At 41.4% G+C, this 20,352-nt stretch overlaps 2 protein-coding genes across 2 annotated transcripts in view; one reads left to right on the top strand and one right to left on the bottom strand.

Moving 5' to 3' along the window:
• The window catches only part of GLDC (glycine decarboxylase), a 77,022-nt gene that overhangs the window by 17,245 nt on the left and 39,425 nt on the right, over nucleotides 1–20,352 (top strand). Inside the window, exons 4-11 of the mRNA XM_081103410.1 lie at nucleotides 7,619–7,783; nucleotides 8,974–9,051; nucleotides 10,387–10,534; nucleotides 10,854–11,050; nucleotides 14,308–14,404; nucleotides 16,265–16,370; nucleotides 18,571–18,710; nucleotides 19,500–19,580. Coding sequence (XP_080959536.1) covers nucleotides 7,619–7,783; nucleotides 8,974–9,051; nucleotides 10,387–10,534; nucleotides 10,854–11,050; nucleotides 14,308–14,404; nucleotides 16,265–16,370; nucleotides 18,571–18,710; nucleotides 19,500–19,580 — 1,012 coding nt within the window. The remainder of the gene's footprint in view (nucleotides 1–7,618; nucleotides 7,784–8,973; nucleotides 9,052–10,386; nucleotides 10,535–10,853; nucleotides 11,051–14,307; nucleotides 14,405–16,264; nucleotides 16,371–18,570; nucleotides 18,711–19,499; nucleotides 19,581–20,352) is intronic.
• Nucleotides 11,752–12,259, bottom strand: LOC308528395 (zinc finger SWIM domain-containing protein 7-like; the record flags this gene model as incomplete). The annotated part of the gene is made up of 1 exon (XM_081104009.1): nucleotides 11,752–12,259. One exon carries the CDS (start codon nucleotides 12,257–12,259, stop codon nucleotides 11,813–11,815), a length of 447 nt encoding a protein of 148 aa, XP_080960135.1. The 3' UTR covers nucleotides 11,752–11,812.

The raw sequence follows: 20,352 nt of genomic DNA on the forward strand, positions 1-20,352 counted from the left end.
TTTGGATCAGTGTCATTGCATATACCAGTATCTTTGAATTGAAACTTTATTTCCACCGATGGCTTAGTCTCCAAAGGCCTGGGTGCAGTTATTCCTAGCATAGAAACAAACCAAGCCCTGGCCAGGTATTCAGTTGGTTAGTTAGAGCGTTGTCCTGATGCGCCAAGGTTGGGGGTTCAATCCCTGGTCAGGGCACATACAAGAATCAACCAATGAATGCAAAAATAAGTGGAACAACAAATTGACATTTCTCTCTCTCTCCATTCAATAAACAAAGTTTATTTTATTTTATTTTATTTTATTTATTTATTTTTAAAATATGTTATTGATTTTAGAGAGAGAGGAAAAGAAAGAGAGATAGAAACATCGATGAGAGAGAAACATCAATCGGCTGCCTCCTGCACACCCCCCACTGGAGATCAAGCCTGAAACCTAGGCATGTGCCCTGACTGGGAATTGAACCGGCAACCTCTTGGTGCATGGGTTGACTTTTAACCATTGAGCAACACTGGCCAGGCTAAACAAAGTTTACTTTTTTAAAAAAAAAGAAAGTGTGGGGAGGCAATGATAATTTCTGATTTTATTTTTAGTTAGTATATGAGGTAATTTTAATACCCAGTAGGACCGTTATTATGTGAGGATAGAATAAGTGATGGCCTCTGCAATTGAAAGGCATTCATAGTAAGATGCAGAGATTGGGTTTTTTTTTTAATTATTGATTGATTTTGAGATAGAGAGGGGATGAGAGAGAGAGAGACAGAGAGAGGCATTGATTTGTTGTTCCACTATTTATATATTCATTGGTTAATTCTTGTATGTGTCCTATCTGGGGATCAAACCCACAACCTTGGTGTCTGGAGATGATGCTCTCATCAACTGAGCTACCCGGCCAGGGCTCAGAGATTGTCTTTTAGGTTAGCATATATTAAAAACGAATCAACTTTAGTAAAGGGAAGGTAGGCTTCCCTATGGGAAATCATGAAATTTATCTCCATATGAGTTATTGAAATATCAGGTGCACACTCTCCAGCAATAAACCTTAAATGTTTGCTGAACACTTTGCAACTTTTAAAAATATATTTAATAAAATTTTGTCAGAATTAAATTGAATTGTGAGTGAGCAGTATTCTCATTTCTGTGTAATGAGAGAGGGTGTTTGGCCATCAGTACAGCCAGCCCTCATCTGCTGCCTCAAATCCAGACTTGTAGTTTTGAGGACCAAGCCATTTATTTAGCTCATGGCATAGGTGGGCAGCAGAACATCTTTGCATCTTTTGTCTGCTTTTGCAAAAATGCACAGGTAGTCCTGGTTGGTGAGAGTGCTTTGTCCTGGATGCAGTTACTTGTATCCCATCATTAAAGGAGCCAGATCTGTTGGAATAATCACTCCTGCCTTGCCATCCCCATCCAGAGCTCTTAGTTACAACACACTCCATTTCTTTATTAATAACAAGACAGGAAAGAAATGACAAAACTCTAGTCTTTCAGCTTTTGTTGTGTGTGTGAAAGTATTTTCATTGCGGAGGGCATCTTTCCACTGCGGTACTGGTGAAAGTTTGATTTCAAAAGCAAGTGGCCAGTCTTTCTTCCCCTTTACAAATAAGCACACAGACGGGCTGTAGCATTCGGTTGTCTGAACACTGGCCAGCGGCCTTCGCTCTTGGTGGCCATACAGAGCATTCACCATATTGCTTCCTGGCTGTGAGCTGATGTGTTAATTTACTTTAGGAGCTGCCAGCAGTGTGAGAGGGAGGCAGTGTTCTTTGCTTTTCAGTCCTGTTTTTTGGGTGCATTTTAAATAGTGTTCCTTTCTGTTCTCCGAAAGCAGATCTGAGCCAGAGGGTGCTGCTCACCTCGCCAGCACTGATAGGGAGAGCTGTGCACATGAGGGTGGTGGACTTCACCATCCCTCTGAATGGTTTCCATAGAGATGGAACCAACAAATTCCGGTGACGTGAGGTGAAAGTAAATGGAGAGCATAGCCTTGAAAGAACACAAACATTTGGGCTCTTGCAAGAAAATTTACATCAGGTCTAGAATTTACTTTATGGGATCCACTATTCCAAATTTTTGACTGATGATAATATCAGTAGCTAATATAAAAACAAGTCTACATTTTCTTTGTGGTTATTTCTGTTTTGTGTAACTTTGGCACCAGGATTAAAATGAGAGAATCTCATGAATGTTTATTCTACTGCAAACCGCCCCCTCCCCATCTCCCTCTTTCTCAATTCCAAAAGAAAGCCACAGCCAAAATCATAGAGAATATTGATTATTTTGGAATAGTATTAATGCATGTTGAATACATCAGGAATCCTATTTAAATAGGAAAAAAAATTCCTTCTTGAATATGTAAGTACTTTTTTTTTTTTTACATTAAAATACATTTAGAAACACAAACCAATTGAGTTAAACTGTCAGTTGGGACACAGACATTGTGGATCACAGACACATTTTCTTAATCACCATGTTTTGCCTAACGGTTGAGGCAACTAAACCTGTGTATGCAAGGTGGCAGGCCCTGCGCAGCAGTTTTATCCTCACATGAGGGTTTATTTGTTATCTCCTAGCTTGATATGAGTCCTTTAACAGATGATTGTGAAAGGCTTTCATGCCTGTTTTATTTTAGTAGTGTAAAAACCTGTAGATTATAGAAGAAGTTTATAAGTATAAGAAGGGGGTCCATATATTTGTCATCTTTGCAAGAAAACAATTTTAAAGCTCTCTAATGAGCATCAGCCTAAGCTTGAACTTCTATAAAGGTTGAGCAAGAGGAGAAATGCTGAGCAAAGGATGGGGGGTGGGGGGAGGGAGGAATAGTAAACCCCAAAGGCTGTGATGGAAGGAGTAACAGTCTCAGGTATGGAGGACTATGCTTGAAAGCTTTGGGGTTTCCTCCTGCAGGAAATGGGGAGCTGTCCCATTTGGGCAGGAGAGTCAAATACATACACTTGAGCCACAAATCTTCAATGATTTCCTATTTAAGTACTGTGCTGGCTGTATGGCAACAAAGGAGAAAGGGGTGGATATAAGATTTCAGAAGGAAGACTAATGGCAATTGGTTATTATTTGGGACTGAAAAAGATCTAGAGTTTCTTCTTTGAGAATTGGCAGGAGAGTGCTACCTTTCAAGGAATAGAATATCCAAGAAGAGTAACTCATTTATTTGGGGATCTAGTTGGATGAAGAACAGGGAATGTAAAGTTGACATGGGATATAATGAATGTCCAGGAAAAAAATAGATCCCAAGTTGAACTATCTAGTAATAGTATTTGAATAGAACTATGAGTGAATTTTTTTTGGAAAAGTCTATGTTGACTTTTTAAATTTATTTAAGGGCCAAAATAGAGGGGGAAAATAACTCTTTAAAATTTATTTTTTTATTTGAGATAGAGATGGAGAGAGAAACATTGTTTTGTTGTTCCACTTATTTATACATTCATTGGTTGATTCTTTTTTTTTTTTTAAATATATTTTATTGATTTTTTCCAGAGAGGAAGGAAGAGAGATAGAGAGCCAGAAACATCGATGAGAGAGAAACATCGATCAGCCGCCTCCCGCACATCTCCTACTGGGGATATGCCCGCAACCCAGGCACATGCCCTTGACCGGAATCGAACCTGGGACCTTTCAGTCCGCAGGCCGACGCTCTATCCACTGAGCCAAACCGGCTTCGGCCATTGGTTGATTCTTGTATGTGCCCTGACTGGGGATCTAACCCACAATCTTGGTGTATTGGGATGACCCTCTCACCAACTGAGCTACCCAGTCAGGGCCAAAAACATCTAAAAAAGAATACAATTTTGTTGATTTCAGAGAGGAAGGGAAAGGGAGAGAGAGACAGAAACCTCAATGATGAGAGAGAATCATTGATCGGCTGCCTCCTGCACGCCCCACACTGGGGATGGAGCCGGCAACCAGGCATGTGCCTGACCAGGAATTAAACTGTGACCTCCTCGATCATAGGTCAACACTCAACCACTGAGCCACGCCGGCCAGGCCAAAAACAACTTTTTAAAACAACCAACATTTGGCCAGAATTTTACCATTTTCAAATGCACCATAGAGTACATTAATCTTATTTGAGTACTAAGAAAATACAATATTGGTGATGTTAACTCTATTGATCACCAGGAGAATTTAGTAGAGAGTGTTTTAGTTACTTGTCCCAGTTCATACGTAGCAAGTTAAAGAATTAAAGTTGAAACCCAGGGCTTCTTAGGGTTGTGAACATGCAGGGAAACCTGGGAAGCACTCCACTAGTTAAGGCAGTACCATTGGGTATGATCTTTCTAAGGAGAACATGGCAATATGTACTGACAGCCTTAAAGTTAATGATCTCATGATTCAAAATTACACTTCTAGAAATTCATCCTAAGAAAATAAGACAAAGATGAGGTGGTTCATTGTTATGCTATTTCTAATATTTAAATCAAAAGTAATCACCCCAATTAATTTAATGAATAAATATTTTTCAAAAAGTAGTATTCAACTTTTAGGGACCTTGTTAAATAAATTATGATAAAAATGATTTAATTCCACATAATGAAAATTATGTTGTTGAACAATATTTACTCTTATCAGAAACTGCCCATGGCCCATGGAATAACATTAATGGGGGGAAGGAGGGCAGAAACAAGATACTAAACTTTCCATAGAGTGTAATCTTACTTTAAATATAAATGTGACTGTGATGTGGAAAAGACACTGAAATCAATTAATCTGATTGTGGTAATCACTTCACAGAATATACATATATCAAATCATCACACTTTGCGCATATATATATATATATATATATATATAAAATTTTATTTGTTAATTATTCCTCAGTAAAGCTGAAGGAAAACTATATAAAGAAAAGTCACAGACCAAGAAGAAAAGAGACCACTTGTCCAGGGTGGCTCAGTGATTGAGCACCGACCCATGAACCAGGAGGAAGGCAGAGGGAGAAAGAGAGAGAAAAACATCGATGTGAGAGAGAAACATTGGTTGGTTGCCTCCTGTATGTGTCCCAACCAGGGATCGAACTCGCAACCTATGTATGTACCCTGACTGGCAATCGAACCCTCCAACTAACTGAGTCACACCAGCAACGGCTGCTTATTTTTCAATATTATACTCAGTGCTGTGATGAATTCTTTGGAGCGTGTCTGTCTGTCTGTCTCTCTCTCTCCCTCTCTCTCTCTCTCCCTCTCCCTATTGTATAGTCTATATTTATCTTTATGGATATAATGAATCTTTCCCATTTATTAGATGGACTAGCTGGTACGTGCACATGTGTGTATGTGTGCACGTGTGTGCAAGTTTGTGCATCTATTTGTCAATCAGTGATTCTGAGTAAAATGAAAGTTTAATGCTAGCCAGGCAATCTAAACATATGTCTTCCTGGTGGCTGGCCCTGCTGTGTGTGAGTCTTATCTGATCTGAGGTCACAATTGCCCCTTGTCTGTGCCTTTTGTGTGACTCCATTTCTGCTCAGATTCCCTTTCTACTTTGTCTGCATCATGTATGGCATGCCTTATTCATTCCAGTTCACCACCCACTTAGAATTTGGCAAACGGACTTATACTTCCTAAGCCAGGCTGTTCAAGGAGTTAACTGAAGCAGAACTTTACTCTGCTGTACACACACACACACACACACACACACACCGATAAAAGTTGCAGGAAAATAATTTCAGTTGACATTGTACTGCTTGGTATGGCAAGCTTCCCTACCCCACTCCCCATCAAAGGTAAGAAGACATTGATTTCAAAGCTTTCAAAAAAGAAGGCTAAAAGATGGGTGGAAATATCTTGAACATGATGATCAGAACAGGGAGAAAGGAGAAGGGCTTGAAAAAATCAAATAAAAACAAAACGAAACGCCTAACATTTTTGCCTTATACTCTTCTGGCTTGGAAAGACAAAAACAATACAGATATGAAGCAATGTCAGTCACATGCAAGAGCCAGGGTCCCAGTCTAACCCACTTTGGTGGAATGGATTCTTGGTGAAGAAATAGCAGCTCTGTCATAAGTTCTCAGTCACCCTCTATTCTATCACCTTTCCTTTTAAAAAAAATATATTTTTAAAATATATAAATAATATATTGATTTCAGAGAGGGGGAGAGAGAAATATTAATGATGAGAGAGAATCACTGATTGGCTGCCTCCTGCACGCTCCCTACTGGGGATCAAGCCCATAACCTGGGCATGTGCCCTTACTGGAAATTGAACCGGGGACCTCTTGGTCCATGGGACGACGCTCAATCCATTGAGCCACCACAGCTGGGCATTACTTTATTTTCTTTAAAATACTCATCACTCTGAAATAATTTATTTCATTTATTGTGTCCTTTTCCCCATTACTGTTATCCATTGTGCTTATTAGATGTCACCAGAAGCTATCATATTTCTCTTTATAAGCATGAGATAAATATTTGTAGGGTGAGTGAATGAATGAAGGAATGAAAAAAAAAAAAAGATAAAGGTACTGAATGGGTTACCTTACACACTTAAAGATACATATTTGTTTAATAACTGGAGGAGATTAACCAAAGATTAATTCATAAGATTAGAATTCATTTTTATGCTGCCTTCTAACCATTTTTATCCTTGCTATTGATAGTTATGGAGTTAACGTCCATAGACTCTTAATAATTGGATAGTGAAAATTTTAAAATGAGCCTCTATTAATTTCTTAGGAGCATATAGAACTTCTGGATAGTGTAAAACAAATATTCTCTGCCCAATAAACAAGTTTGAGTATTAGATATAAAATTCTTGAATATATTCCTATTGTGAACTGTAAATGGGGTGAGCTTTTTAGATAGAAGAAAGATAATAGGAAGTGAAATTTCTGTTTATAATATCATAGGTAGACTCAAGTGGATTGTAAGAGCCAGCTTACAATAAAACACATACCAAAGGTCATTAGACTAGAACTGTAGCCCTGGCTGGGTAAATCAGTTGCTTAAGGCATCATCTGCTGTGCCAAGGTTGTGGGGTTGATCCCTGGTCAGGGCACATACAAGAAATAACCAATGAATGCATAAATACGTGAGACAACCAATTGATGTTTCTCTCTCTCTCCCCCTCTAAAATCAATAAATAAAATTTATAGAGAAAATAATAAAATGGAAACATAGAATTTTAAAAATCAGGCCGAAACCGGTTTGGCTCAGTGGATAGAGCGTCGGCCTGTGGACTGAAAGGTCCCGGGTTCGATTCCGGTCAAGGGCATGTACCTGGGTTGCGGGCATATCCCCAGTAGGAGATGTGCAGGAGGCGGCTGATCGATGTTTCTCTCTCATCGATGTTTCTAACTCTCTATCTCTCTCCCTTCCTCTCTAAAAAATCAATAAAATATATTAAAAAAAAATAAAAAAAATAAAAATCACTTAGAGGAATAGGAAAATAAGTACTGATTATCTCCAAAGAAAGAATGATATTATTATTATTTAATTCTGAGCTTCCTTATAGAGGCGAAAAGGGAAGCCTACTGATGCATTATATACAATTCTCAAGAGTGGTAAACTTAATTTTCAGATCGTGATTTCTAAAATGAAGACATTTGGTGACCTTTTCTGAGCAGTGGAGCCACAGTATGGACATGTCCTTTATTTCCCTCACAGGATCACCCAGTATACTCCATACCAGCCAGAGGTGTCTCAGGGGAGACTGGAGAGTTTACTGAATTACCAGACCATGGTGTGTGACATCACAGGCATGGACATGGCCAACGCATCCCTGCTGGATGAGGCGACCGCAGCTGCAGAGGCGATGCAGCTGTGCCACAGGTAAGAGGCCCAGGGTGAGACTGTCAGGGTAAGGGGCATCTTCCAGACTCTCTCCTCTTTGTCAAAAGCTCTGATTATTTCCTGAGGATGTGTGCCTAGAGGTAGAATGTCTGGGTCATGGTGTATAGTTAGTTCATTGCTCTCCAGTTCCTCACCTTTTTTCTTTCTTTGCCTTGTGAGCACATTTGCTCTAGCTACCTGGAGAGTTCTCATGTAGATGGTTGTCTGGTTGGGAAATCTGCCCACATTCATGGTGTATTTGTCTGAGGTTTTGTGCTTCTGGTCCTGAATGCCCATGTAAGTCTCTTGGCTTCCACAAATTAGAAAGGTGGTGAGCCCCAAACTCACTCAACCCAAACTCGCTCAACACAGGTATGGAGACCTCTAAATTGCAGCTAGAAGCCCTTCTGCTTTCCAGGTTGCCTTGGGGGCTCTTCCTCCTGTGATGGATAAACAGCTACAAAGGAATGCTGCCCACTCACCCCTCTGGTTATTCTTCCTAGCTTTTCATTTATGGTCATCATTTCTCTTCCTCATCCATGTGTTCTCCCATCTACCACCACCGATTTTGCTAAATAGGGTAGGAATTGGATTTCAGTGGAAATCTATTCAGTAAAGCTCCTTGGTCATTATTGCCCCAGTGTTTTTGATACTGTCGACATAAGAAATGTCTAACCCTGTGAAGAATTTTCATAAGAGTGTATTTGAGTCCAAATGATGCCAGGGAGCAAGATCTCAAATGCTCGGGAGAATAACAGGTTTGCAGCTCCTTTTATGCATTTGAAATTAAGGAGGGAATGTAAGGAAGATTACATGGAGATGGGAGAGAGCGAGATGGGGATGGGATTACAGGATAGTTAAGATTATGTGCTTTTTTCACATTAGGGCTTATTTCAAAGGTGTTTTAATCTAGAGACACAGAAACAGTGGACAGGACTTGCTTAAGGCAAAGGTAAACCTTTTTTCTAAAGAAATTATATGCCTGGAGTATAACTACCCACTGTGGCCTTCCCAGTTGGGAATTAATGATCAGATCACCCTGTGAGGTTACTTTCCATAGCAGTCCTTTTTTTGGGGGGTCCACAATGCTATGGTCGGAATTCCCCTAAGTACCATGTTTGCTTTGCATTCTTAGAAGTACTCTGATTTCTTTAATGTCCATGCTTGAATGTAATTTTCCTTTTCAACAGACACACCAAGAGGAGGAAGTTTTTTGTTGACCCTCGTTGCCACCCACAGACAATAGCTGTCATCCAGACGCGAGCCAAGTAATTACTTTTAATCACATTTTGAACTAGGGACAACATCATGCTCATCTTGACTGGTTCTCTTCCTTACTTCCAAACTGATTGGAGGTGAACCTGGTTTAAATTGGGGTTGTTGAGTTTTACTTTCCCTCCCACTCTCTTCTCAGGATCTTGCTGGTAAGTAAACGGTGTCAGAATTGAGGAGAAAATACACAGTGCTTTTAATTGCCTTTGCTTTCTATTATCATGTGGGTTTGTTGTTTGTTTTTGTAAAAAGAAAATTTTAAAAATTTCAACAATGTTGCAGAAACTTTGAAAAACAGAGGGGGGGAATGGAATTCTCACACAACTGTTAAGATTTTGTGTGTGTTCATAGTTGTAGTCTGTTGTAAGTGTGGAATGATGTAGAAGAAAGCGTAGTGTATTGACTAGTAGGTGTTGCAATGAGATCACATAAATATCCCACAACCACCACTTGTGGGTGTATTTATTATCTTTCTCCTTATAAAAGCTGGGTAATCTTCCTGCTACCCATGCCACCATCCCTTCCGAAGGGGTTTCTCACAGATGTTGGAATTAGATGGTTTTAGGAACCTAAAGGAAGGTCTGTCTCCTCCTTGTCTTACTGGTGATTTTCTATTCACCTAAGACAGCGGTTCTCAACCTGTGGGTCGCGACCCCCTTGGGGGTCAAACGACCCTTTCACAGGGGTCGCCTAAGACCATCGGAAAACACATATATAATTACATATTGTTTTTGTGATTAATCACTATGCTTTAATTATTTTCAATTTGTAACAATGAAAATACATCCTGCATATCAGATATTTACATTACGATTCATAACAATAGCAAAATTACAGTTATGAAGTAGCAACGAAAATAATTTTATGGTTGGGGGTCACCACAACATGAGGAACTGTATTAAAGGGTCGTGGCATTAGGAAGATTGAGAACCGCTGACCTAAGACTTATCCAAAGTGAAAGTGGCAATGGCGCTGCTGTTACAGATATTGGTTCTTTAGCCCTACGAGGCAATGTTTCTGGTCTTATCTCAGGAGCTGGTTCTGGCAGGAAAGGGGAGTAGTGCCTATGGATGAGAAAAACAGAAGCTGAGCTGTTGGATGCAATTGAGTTGGTTTGAAACACTGTTACCACTGAAGGTCTGGGTATGAGGGATGTGTGTGTGTGTGTGTGTGTGTGTGTGTGTGTGTGTGTGTGTGTGTTGGGATGTGGTGGTGCGTGGGCATTGAGAAAGGACACAGATTATGAATGCTATATTATGGAAAAGAAACTGTAGGCTATTTGATTTTTCCTTACTAACCAAAAACATGTTCTTTGTCTTCTCTCTTTCCAGATATGCTGGAGTCCTCATTGAGTTGAAGTTATTCCACGAAATGGACTTCAGTGGGAAAGATGTCAGTGGAGTGCTGTTCCAGTACCCAGACACTGAGGGGAAGGTGGAAGACTTTACTGAACTCGTGGAGAGAGCCCATCAGACTGGGGTAAGCAAACCTCTCCTTGTGGGGTCCATGGAGGTGTGTCTCAACTTTGAATGATTGGTTCTGGTGTGCCTTAATTTACATACTTTTATCACTTGGAATGGTAAAGCTGTCTTTCCTTCCTTCTGTCTTCAAGTTTGTTTTGTTTATTGATCCCTGGCACATAAAAAGCACTCAGTAAATATTTTAAGTGACTGAATAAGTGAAGTACATGTAATAGGAACCAACTCTGCCAGTCTGCGTATAGTGGAGGTGATTGGCTGCTCTATCACTACACTCAGGGAAGGTAACCACCTTGTCCACGTTCTCGTTTCCTTTCTAGAGCTTGGCTTGCTGTGCTACTGACCTTTTAGCTCTGTGTATCTTGAGGCCTCCTGGAGAATTTGGGGTAGACATCGCCCTTGGCAGCTCACAGAGATTTGGGGTGCCACTCGGCTATGGTGGACCGCATGCAGCCTTTTTTGCCGTCAGAGAAAGCTTGGTGAGGATGATGCCTGGAAGAATGGTGGGAGTTACAAGGTAAAGCAACTCATGTTTCTCTTTTTTTATCGTGGCCATGATTTTCCCTGCTCCTCTCTTTTTAAAAATAATATAATTTTTTATTGATTTCAGAGAGAGGAAGGGAGAGGGAGAGACAGATAGAAGCATCAATGATGAGGGAGAATCATTGATTGGCTGCCTCCTGCATACCCCACTCTGGGGATCGAGCCCAAAACCTAGGCATGAGCCCTGATTGGGAATCGAACCGTGACCTCCTGGTTCATAGGTTGATGCTCAACTGCTGAGCCACACTGGCCGGGCCCCTGTTCCTTCTCTTGATCACAAAAGTTGTTGATTGCTCTTTAAATCTAACTGGGTCACTTGGGGTTGATTAAAGATGTGTACAACATAGATTCAGAAGGGAGAATCTATTTGGGGTGTGAACTAGTTAGTACCTCTTCTCAAATGCCATGAGTCTGTACATGTTTGCAAAAGTGTGTGTGTAATCCACGCCATAGTTGTTCTGAGGTTACATATGTAAATTTACTAAACTTGAAGAGTGCTTTGAGAGACTGAATATTTTTTTCCCCAAGTAGCAGAAAAATCTTCATAGTTTATTTGCCACATCTCATTGTAACAAAAGGCTCTGCCCACCACAGAACACTGCAATATCGTGGCTTTCTCACACAGCATTCACTCACTAGCACCTCACGCTTTGGGGACACAGGGTTGAGGTTTCCTAGGCTGTAAGATTTTTTCATCTGTTTGTTCACCACGTCAGCTGCTTCTGCAGTATCCCTTTTATGCTTCTTGTTTCTTCTTCATCAATAATATGTCCGTCAATTGCTTATCCGAAACACTTAACTGCTGACAGGTTCCCATAACCTGACTAAGATAAACTGCTAAGAGATGCTTGCACAGCAGGCTGTCACTCTTCCGGAGCACGGAGAAGGCAAACGCAGGACATGAACAGTAATGACAAGAAGCCAAACGTGTGTATGTTTTACCAGAACTTCCAAGCACCTGGTAAACATGCCTCCCACTAGGCGATGAGATTAAAGTGATGGACTGTCGATCAAATAGGTCCAGGGCCTGGAGGGCTGATGAGCCAAAGACAAACTTCAGCAATAATAGATGCTCATCAGGAACGCGCACGCTCTCCCGCACCGCCGCGGCCATCTCGCTCAGGAGCTCCTCCACCACGGCCTGGCCAGCAGCCTGGCCGGCAGCGTGACCTCCAGCAGCCATGGGCCTGCGGGCGCGGCCTCCTCTAAAGGCCAGCGGAGCCCCGCGCCGGCGGGTCTGCGGAGGGAGCCCAGCACCGGCTGAGAGACTGAATATTTTAGATGTGTTTTATATCTAATCATTTTCTTTCTCAAAAGTATTATGCTGCGCAGTTATTTTATTTTATTTTATTTTTTTTAAAGATTTGCATTTTTAAAAAAATATATTTTATTGATTTTTTACAGAGAGGAAGGGAAAGGGATAGAGAGTTAGAAACATGGATGAGAGAGAAACATCCATCAGCTGCCTCCTGCACTCCCCCTACTGGGGATGTGCCCGCAACCAAGGTACATGCCCTTGACCAGAATCGAACCTGGGACCTTTCAGTCCGCAGGCCGATGCTCTATCCACTGAGCCAACCGGTTACGGCTACACAGTTATTTTAGATGTGTTTTATATCTAATCATTTTCTTTCTCAAAAGTATTATGCTACACAGTTATGTAATGATAAGTGCAATAAGAGATTATCATGCACTTATTGAGTGAGATCCACATTATTTCCTAGAGGCCCGCCACTCGGCCATTGGACCAATTTCCACAAGTACTTTCTTGAGTGCTTCTCATTGAAGTAGCTCCCCAGATTAATAATTTAGCCCAGCTGGTGTGGGTCAGTGGTTGAGCGTTGACCTATGAACCATGGTTCAATTCCTGGTCAGGACACATGCCCAGGGTGCAGGCTTGATCCCCAGTAAAGGGTGTGCAGGAGGCAGCCAACTAATGATTCTCATCATTGATGCTTCTTTTTTTCTCTCCCTCTCCCTTCCTCTCTTAAACCCATAAAAGATTTTAGATGAATGCCATGATTATTCTTTCTTATTTTTTTATCCTCCCCTGAGGACATGTTTTCTATCGATTTTAGAGATAAAGGGAGAGAGAGAAACATCGATCTGAGAGGAAAACATTGATCGGTTGCCTCCCATATTCACCCCTGGGGGACGAACTTGAAACCTGGTATGTGCCCTGACTGGGAATCAAACCTGAGACCCTTCAGTGCATGGGACAGTGCTCCAACCGAGCCACACCGGCCAGCGTGAATGCCTTGCCATTATTGGGAAATTTAGCATGATCTTTTTGACCCTTCATAAATACTGACATACTGAGGTAAGTGAATAGTTTGGAGTAGTGAATGATGGTGATGGGAAGTTTAAAAGTACTCTCAGTTTGCCACAGGGTAGCAAAAGGCGCCTTGTTTTTTAGTGTAAAAATAAGTTTCTTCAAGTAGTCTCACATTAGCTTTTTTCCCAGTGATGTCTTCACCAGACAAGATGAGGCACAGGGTGTTACAATTTAAAAAATGTAATACATTAATTATTGTTTGCGGATTTTTATTTTTTCACTTACTTATGCACTCATTGGTTGATTCCTGTAAGTGCCCTGGCCAGGAATTGAACCTGCAACCTTAGCATATTGGGATGATGCTTTAACCCACGGAGCTATTCAGCCAAGGCTGTCTGCTGATTTTTATATTGAACTTCTTACCTTTCTGAAAAATGGACCCCAAAGTGTATTGAAAGAAAGGATGAGACTGCTAAATATTTGTGCTTATCCAAATTTTTAATTGTATTAGGAGGGGAAAATGTTGATTAGAGACAAGTGGTAAGCTGATTAACATAATTTTAATTTATAGCTATATAGTCATTTCAGACTTCTAGTACAGAGTAGCTGGTTTCTTTGTCAGATATTTCTTTTTCCTGAGTCTGCCAAGAAGCTCAGAGTGATAATTAATCCTCAATCACCATCATTATATTTGGCTGGGTAATTCCTGGGAAATTTCCTTTCAAGTTTCCCAGCCTTAATGTCTCTATCTGGGTTCCTCACATCCCCACAGTACAACTTAAAAATTAGTAGTTCTAGTTAGAAGGGATGATTTGGAAGTTGTTTCTTTATGGCCTTGTACCCAAGTAAATTTGCTAAATTCACTGCAAGCTGGGAAGGAAAAAAGCAGGTCCATTTATGACAATTCCTGGTGCTGCGATTACCTGTGCTAATTGGATGTTTTATTCTTGGCCCAGAGATGCCACCGGGAAAGAAGTGTATCGTCTTGCTCTTCAAACCAGGGAGCAACACATCCGGAGAGACAAGGCTACCAGCAACATCTGTACTGCTCAGGTAGGTCACAGACCGGGCCTGTCCCCTGAATGCCTTATAGTCTATTTTACAGACATGAGCTACTCATTCATTCACTTCATTGTTCATTAATGTATGCTCCGCCGGGAATGTTAAGATCTTACTGGTAGAGAAGCCTTGTGGCCTTGTCAGAAACAAAATACCGTGTATTTTACTGGTGCTCTGTGTATGCACACGCTTCACACTTTAGAGTCTCTAGCATTCTTGTGCATAGCGCAGGTTTATTATGGGGGGTGACTGGGCCCCTTCTCTTCAGGCTCAGACGGAGGCCCTCCAGGATGGGGTGAGGAGGGCAAAGTGAGTGTGCTTTAGGTGACTATACTTGAGGGGATGGTCCCACTGGCAGGCTGGTGGTGGTCACAGGGTACTGTCACTGGGAGCTATGAGAGGCATTCCCGAAGTGGGTGGGATAAAAGACGAGGAGTTACCAGGAAGTTGCCCAAGGGCGCAGGCCAGGGGGAGCAGTATTTTCTGATATCCAGCCAACTTCTAGGGTCAGGTGGAGGGCCTCTCTGAGCACGTGGTCTATTCTGAGTCAACCTCTTTCAGTCAGGGTCAGAGAAGGAGAGAGATCTCACAGATACCTCAGTGGGCAGTCCAGTCTCTGCCCTCTCAGGGCATTGGCTCAGAGCACCACCAGGGTTTAGAAAGCCTCTTCAGGGAGCAGATGATAAGGTCTTCTTATATTTAGTTCAGTCTTTGGAGACGTTACTCTCTTTTTTTTTAAAAAAAAAATATATTTTTATTGATTTCATAGAGGAAGGGAGAGGGACAGAGGTAGAAACATCAATAATGAGAGAGAATCCTGGATCTGCTGCCTCCTGTACGCCCCCATGAGGATCGAGCCCACAACCCAGGCATGTGCCTTGACCAGGAATCAAACTGTGACCTCCTGGTTCATAGGTCAATGCTCAACCACTGAGCCATGCTGGCCGGGGCTGTTAATTCTTTTTTATTTCTTCCCATTTATGTATAGCTGATATTTCATTATTTAACTGGATTATGAAAGATCTCTTTTTCTGCAATTATTAAAGTGATGTTTACCCTGAAGATAGCTATACTCTGTCTTCTCTGAGTTTCACCTTCTCATTCTGGAGACCTTTTAACTCTCTGTTGTCTGTTTTATTTCATGTATTTCCTTTTCAAGATTGATTTCAGTAAACAAGTGACCACTCCAGTGTCATTCTCTTTGTAAGCGTGAAATTGTTCTCTTTGTTAAAAGATGACTGATACATTTTGAGCTGTTCCTTGAACACTCTGGGTCTTTGACTCCAGATTTCTACCTGTAACAACTGCACTGTCATCTTTACCACAGATTCTCCATTTATCTCTTGGTTATTGAAATTCACCTTCTACTGATGTATTGAAGGCCTCAGGAGCATTGTATTCCCCGAGTTCCTCTGTTTTTGAAAACTTTTGTTCTTTCTATCCTTGAAGAACTGTTCGAGTATAAAATTCTTAGATGTCACTTTTCCCCACTGAGGTCTTTATGGCTCCTCTGTATTCCAACATTAAATTTTGTATCTCGATGTCTGTGACAGCCTGATCTTCCCCTTTATGGATGGCATGATTATATTGCATGTATGGGACCCCTTTCTAATGGTCATATTTGAAGGTTTAACATAGTGAGTCCACAGTATCTTGGATGCTGTGTCTTTCCCTCAGGTGTTCAGCCGTGTTATAAATGGTCCCCAGGTATCATAGAGAATGCAGGAAATCTGATCATTTTGTTTTGTCTCTGTTTTCAATTTGGCATCTCAAGTCAAAAGAATAGTCCCTTCTATTAATTGTCTTCCATCACATTGTTGAACATAATTCCTTAAATGCTCTTTGTCATTTTAGGCTCTCTTGGCGAATATGGCTGCCATGTTTGCAATCTACCATGGTTCCCGAGGGCTGGAGCATATTGCTAGGAGGGTACACAATGCCACTTTGATTTTGTCTGAAGGTGAGTCACATATCTTTTTAAAAAAGTTGTGGGTATAACAAAACTGATAAACATGAGTAAGTGAAATTGAGAACTCACTGTATGTTCAATTCTTTATACAGAATTAAAAGTCACATAGTCAATGAACATATATAATTTCAACCTCATTATTACTCAAAGAAATGTAAATTGAAACAACAAAATAGTTTTTCTCCCATCACACTGGCAAAGATGAAAAAGAATTGGCTGATATTGATATGACTTCTATTTTTTAAAAAAATATATTTTATTGATTTTTTACAGAGAGGAAGGGAGAGGGATAGAGAGCTAGAAACATCAATGAGAGAAACATCGATCAGATGCCTCCTGCACACCCCCTACTGGGGCGTGCCGGAAACCAAGGTACATGCCCTTGACCGTAATCGAACCTGGGACCCTTCAGTCCACAGGTCAACGTTCTATCCACTGAGCCAAACCGGTTAGGCTGACTTCTTTTTTAAAGAACACTTAAACTATATATGTCAAAAGTCTTTAAAATATGTCTATAATTTGATGCAGAAATTCTACTTCTATGTATAAATCCAAAGGAAATAATAAAATAGGAAAGTAAAGGGTTTCCATTGAAACACTGTTGACAATAGCACAATCTTGGAAATAGCCTAAATGTCCAATAAAATGTAGTTACATTATGGTACATCTGTAAGTTTGACCATATACAGCCATTAAAAACAATGATATGGGTTTTGATTTTGAGAAAAGCAAAATGTCGATGATATATTACAATTATTTTTAAAGTTAAAGAAATATATGTATGTGACCTATCACACATGCACGTGTACACACATACACATACACACACAACTTCTAGAGGAATATATACCAGAATATAACCACTAGTTATTTCTGGATGGTGATTATGGTGACTTTTCTTTCTTTTTTTGGTATTTATACTAGAGGCCCGGTGTGTGAAATTCATGCACCTGGAGGGTCCCTTAGCCCGCCTGTGCCCTCTTGCAGTCTGAGAGCCCTCAGACATCCTTAGTGCTGCTGCGGAGGTGTGAGAGGCTCCTGCCACCACCACTGTGCTCGTCAATGGTGAGCCCGGCTTCTGGCTGAGCGGTGCTCCCTTTTTGGGAGTGCACTGACCACCAGGGGCAACTCCTGCATTGAGAGTCTGTCCCCTGGTGGTCAGTGCATGTCATAGTGACCAGTTTTTCTGCTGTTGGGCTGAAACCGGCTTTCCGACATCCCCCGAGGGGTCCCAGATTGCGAGAAGGCACAGGCCAGGCTGAGGGACCCCACTGATGCACAATTAGGGCCAGGGAGGGATGCGGGAGAATGACCAGCTGGGAAGGGACCACAGGAGGGCTCCAGGGCGTGTCTGGTCCATCTCGCTCAATCCTGATCAGCTGGACCCCAGCAGCAAGCTAACCTACCAGCCGGAGTGTCTACCCCCTGGTGGTCAGTGCACATCATAGCAAGCGGTTGAGTGGTCTTAGCATATCATTAGCATATTATGCTTTTTTTTTTAAAACATATATTTTATTGATTTTTTACAGAGAGGAAGGGAGAGGGATAGAGAGCCAGAAACATCGATGAGAGAGAAACATCAATCAGCTGCCTCCTGCACACCCCCCACTGGGGATGTGCCTGCAACCAAGGCACATGCCCTTGACCAGAATCGAACCCGGGACCCTTCAGTCCGCAGACCGACGCTCTATCCACTGAGCCAAACCGGCTAGGGCAGCATATTACGCTTTGATTGGTTAAATGGCTGATTGGATGACCAGACACTTAGCATATTAGGCTTTTATTATATGGGACTAGAGGCCCAGTGCACAAAATTCATGAACAGGTAGGGTCCCTAGGCCTGGCTGGCGATTGGGGCCGATCGGGGCCTTCTGGCTGCCGGCCGGGGCCTTCCTTTGTTCCGCACTGCCCCCTGGTGGTCAGCACACATCATAGTGAGCCATCAAACTCTCAGTCTCCCGGTTAAACTCCCATGGGGACAATTTGCATGTTAGGCTTTTATATATATAGATTTTACAATTTTCTGTAGTATAGTAATAAGCATTTAATTTTTTAAGCAGCCACAAAACACTGGGTAGGGCAGAAACAGACTGTTTTAGTAGGATTTTAATCTTTATTTCTCTGGAAAATGTCAGTGACGGAGGAGCAGGTTTCTGTGGGGGAATCTGGTTGATCCTCCTTTCTTGTTTAGGTCTCAAGCGAGCGGGGCATCAACTCCAGCATGACCTGTTCTTTGACACTTTGAAGATTCAGTGTGGCTGCTCAGTGAAGGAGGTCTTGAGCAGAGCTGCTCAGAGGCAAATCAATTTTCGACTTTTTGAGGATGGCACAGTAAGTCAAACTTTCAGGTGTTTGTTGTTTTTAACACAGTCTCTAGGTTTTCATGACTTTTTTTAATTGCATAAATTTTCATGACTTTTGTCATTAAAAGTTTTCCTCTTTATTTAACATGTTAAGCACCATGTCAATCACCAGTGACTGACACTATACTTTCCGGAAAGGAAGACAAAACAGGCTTGGTGCTAATGTGTTAAAAAAAATCAATATTGGAATTTTGGGCACAATCTATTTTTTAAAAAAATACTCTTTACTGTTGAAAATATTCTTATATCCCCTTTTTTCTACAATGACCCCTTCTAGCCCACCCCCGGCCCCCAATCTATTTTTTTTAATAAACCATTTTCATTTCTAGTTTAGGAACATTGTAATCCTTCAAAGGATATTTGATTCTCATCTTTCCTTAAGACTGTGTTTTCATAAAGGAGACTTTTAGGCACATATTTTCTTACTTCTCTCTTCACAATACGACTTTTCAAGGTAAAGGCCCTGATAAATGATATAATAAAGCAAGTTAAGGGAAGAAAAAGATGACTATATCCAGTACCAATAGAAGTACCCTGCAACCATCACGGTGTTAGAGTCCAGAAGTGGCTTATAAAACTAAATCCTGTGAAGTCTGGGGCTGGTCTTAGTCCCTTTCGCCTAAGGGCCAATTTGGTAACCAACTGGCACCCTGATATTTTAAAAGGACTGGGAGTTTTGTCCAGCATCTTCTCACCTTTGACCTCTCTTGGGTCTAGAGCTGATGTTTTTTTTTCTCTTTTGTTTTTATTTCTGTAGCTTGGTATTTCTCTTGATGAAACAGTCAGTGAAAAAGATCTGGATGACTTGTTGTGGATCTTTGGCTGTGAGTCATCTGCAGTAAGTGAAATAAAAGCATGCACTTCTTATAACGACTATTTGAGGTGGTGTCAAAGATGGGTTTGCTTCTTGTGGTCCTGAGTATGTATGGGATGGGGGAGGAGGTGTGACATTGGTGGCTTGCTGTTAAAATTATGGCACATTGCCGAAACCGGTTTGGCTTGGTGGATGGAGCGTTGGCCTGCGGACTGAAAGGTCCCAGGTTCGATTCCGGTCAAGGGCATGTACCTTGGTTGCGGGCACATTCCCAGTAGGAGATGTGCAGGAGGCAGCTGATCGATGTTTCTCTCTCATCGATGTTTCTAACTCTCTATCTCTCTCCCTTCCTCTCTGTAAAAAATCAATAAAATATATTAAAAAAAAATTATGGCACTGACTGTCTCTGGCAGTAGTGACTGCTGATAGAGGTTACTGCTGTGTGCCCTACCCAGGACCATGCACCCAGGCTATTTGGAAGGATTGTCCTTAATATAGAGATTCATGACATTGGCATCTTGGTTATGTCGATTCTGAGAAAATTATGATACCCACTCACGCAAAATATATTTATTAAAGACCTAATATGTGCCAGGTAGCATGCTGGGTCCTGAGGATCGTGGTGAATTAGACATGATTCCTGCACTCATGGAGCTTATAGTCTAATGAGGATTCAAACAAGCACAAGATTGCAATCCAAGTGATGTGTTATAATGGGTGATGTCTGAAGATGCTCTTTGAGCACAGAGGAGAGTCTTCTTACCAGGATTTGGAAGAAATTATCCTAAGCTGAGGT

Source organism: Myotis nattereri (genome assembly GCF_964212035.1).
Source record: "Myotis nattereri genome assembly, chromosome: 12".
Lineage (NCBI taxonomy): Eukaryota > Metazoa > Chordata > Mammalia > Chiroptera > Vespertilionidae > Myotis > Myotis nattereri.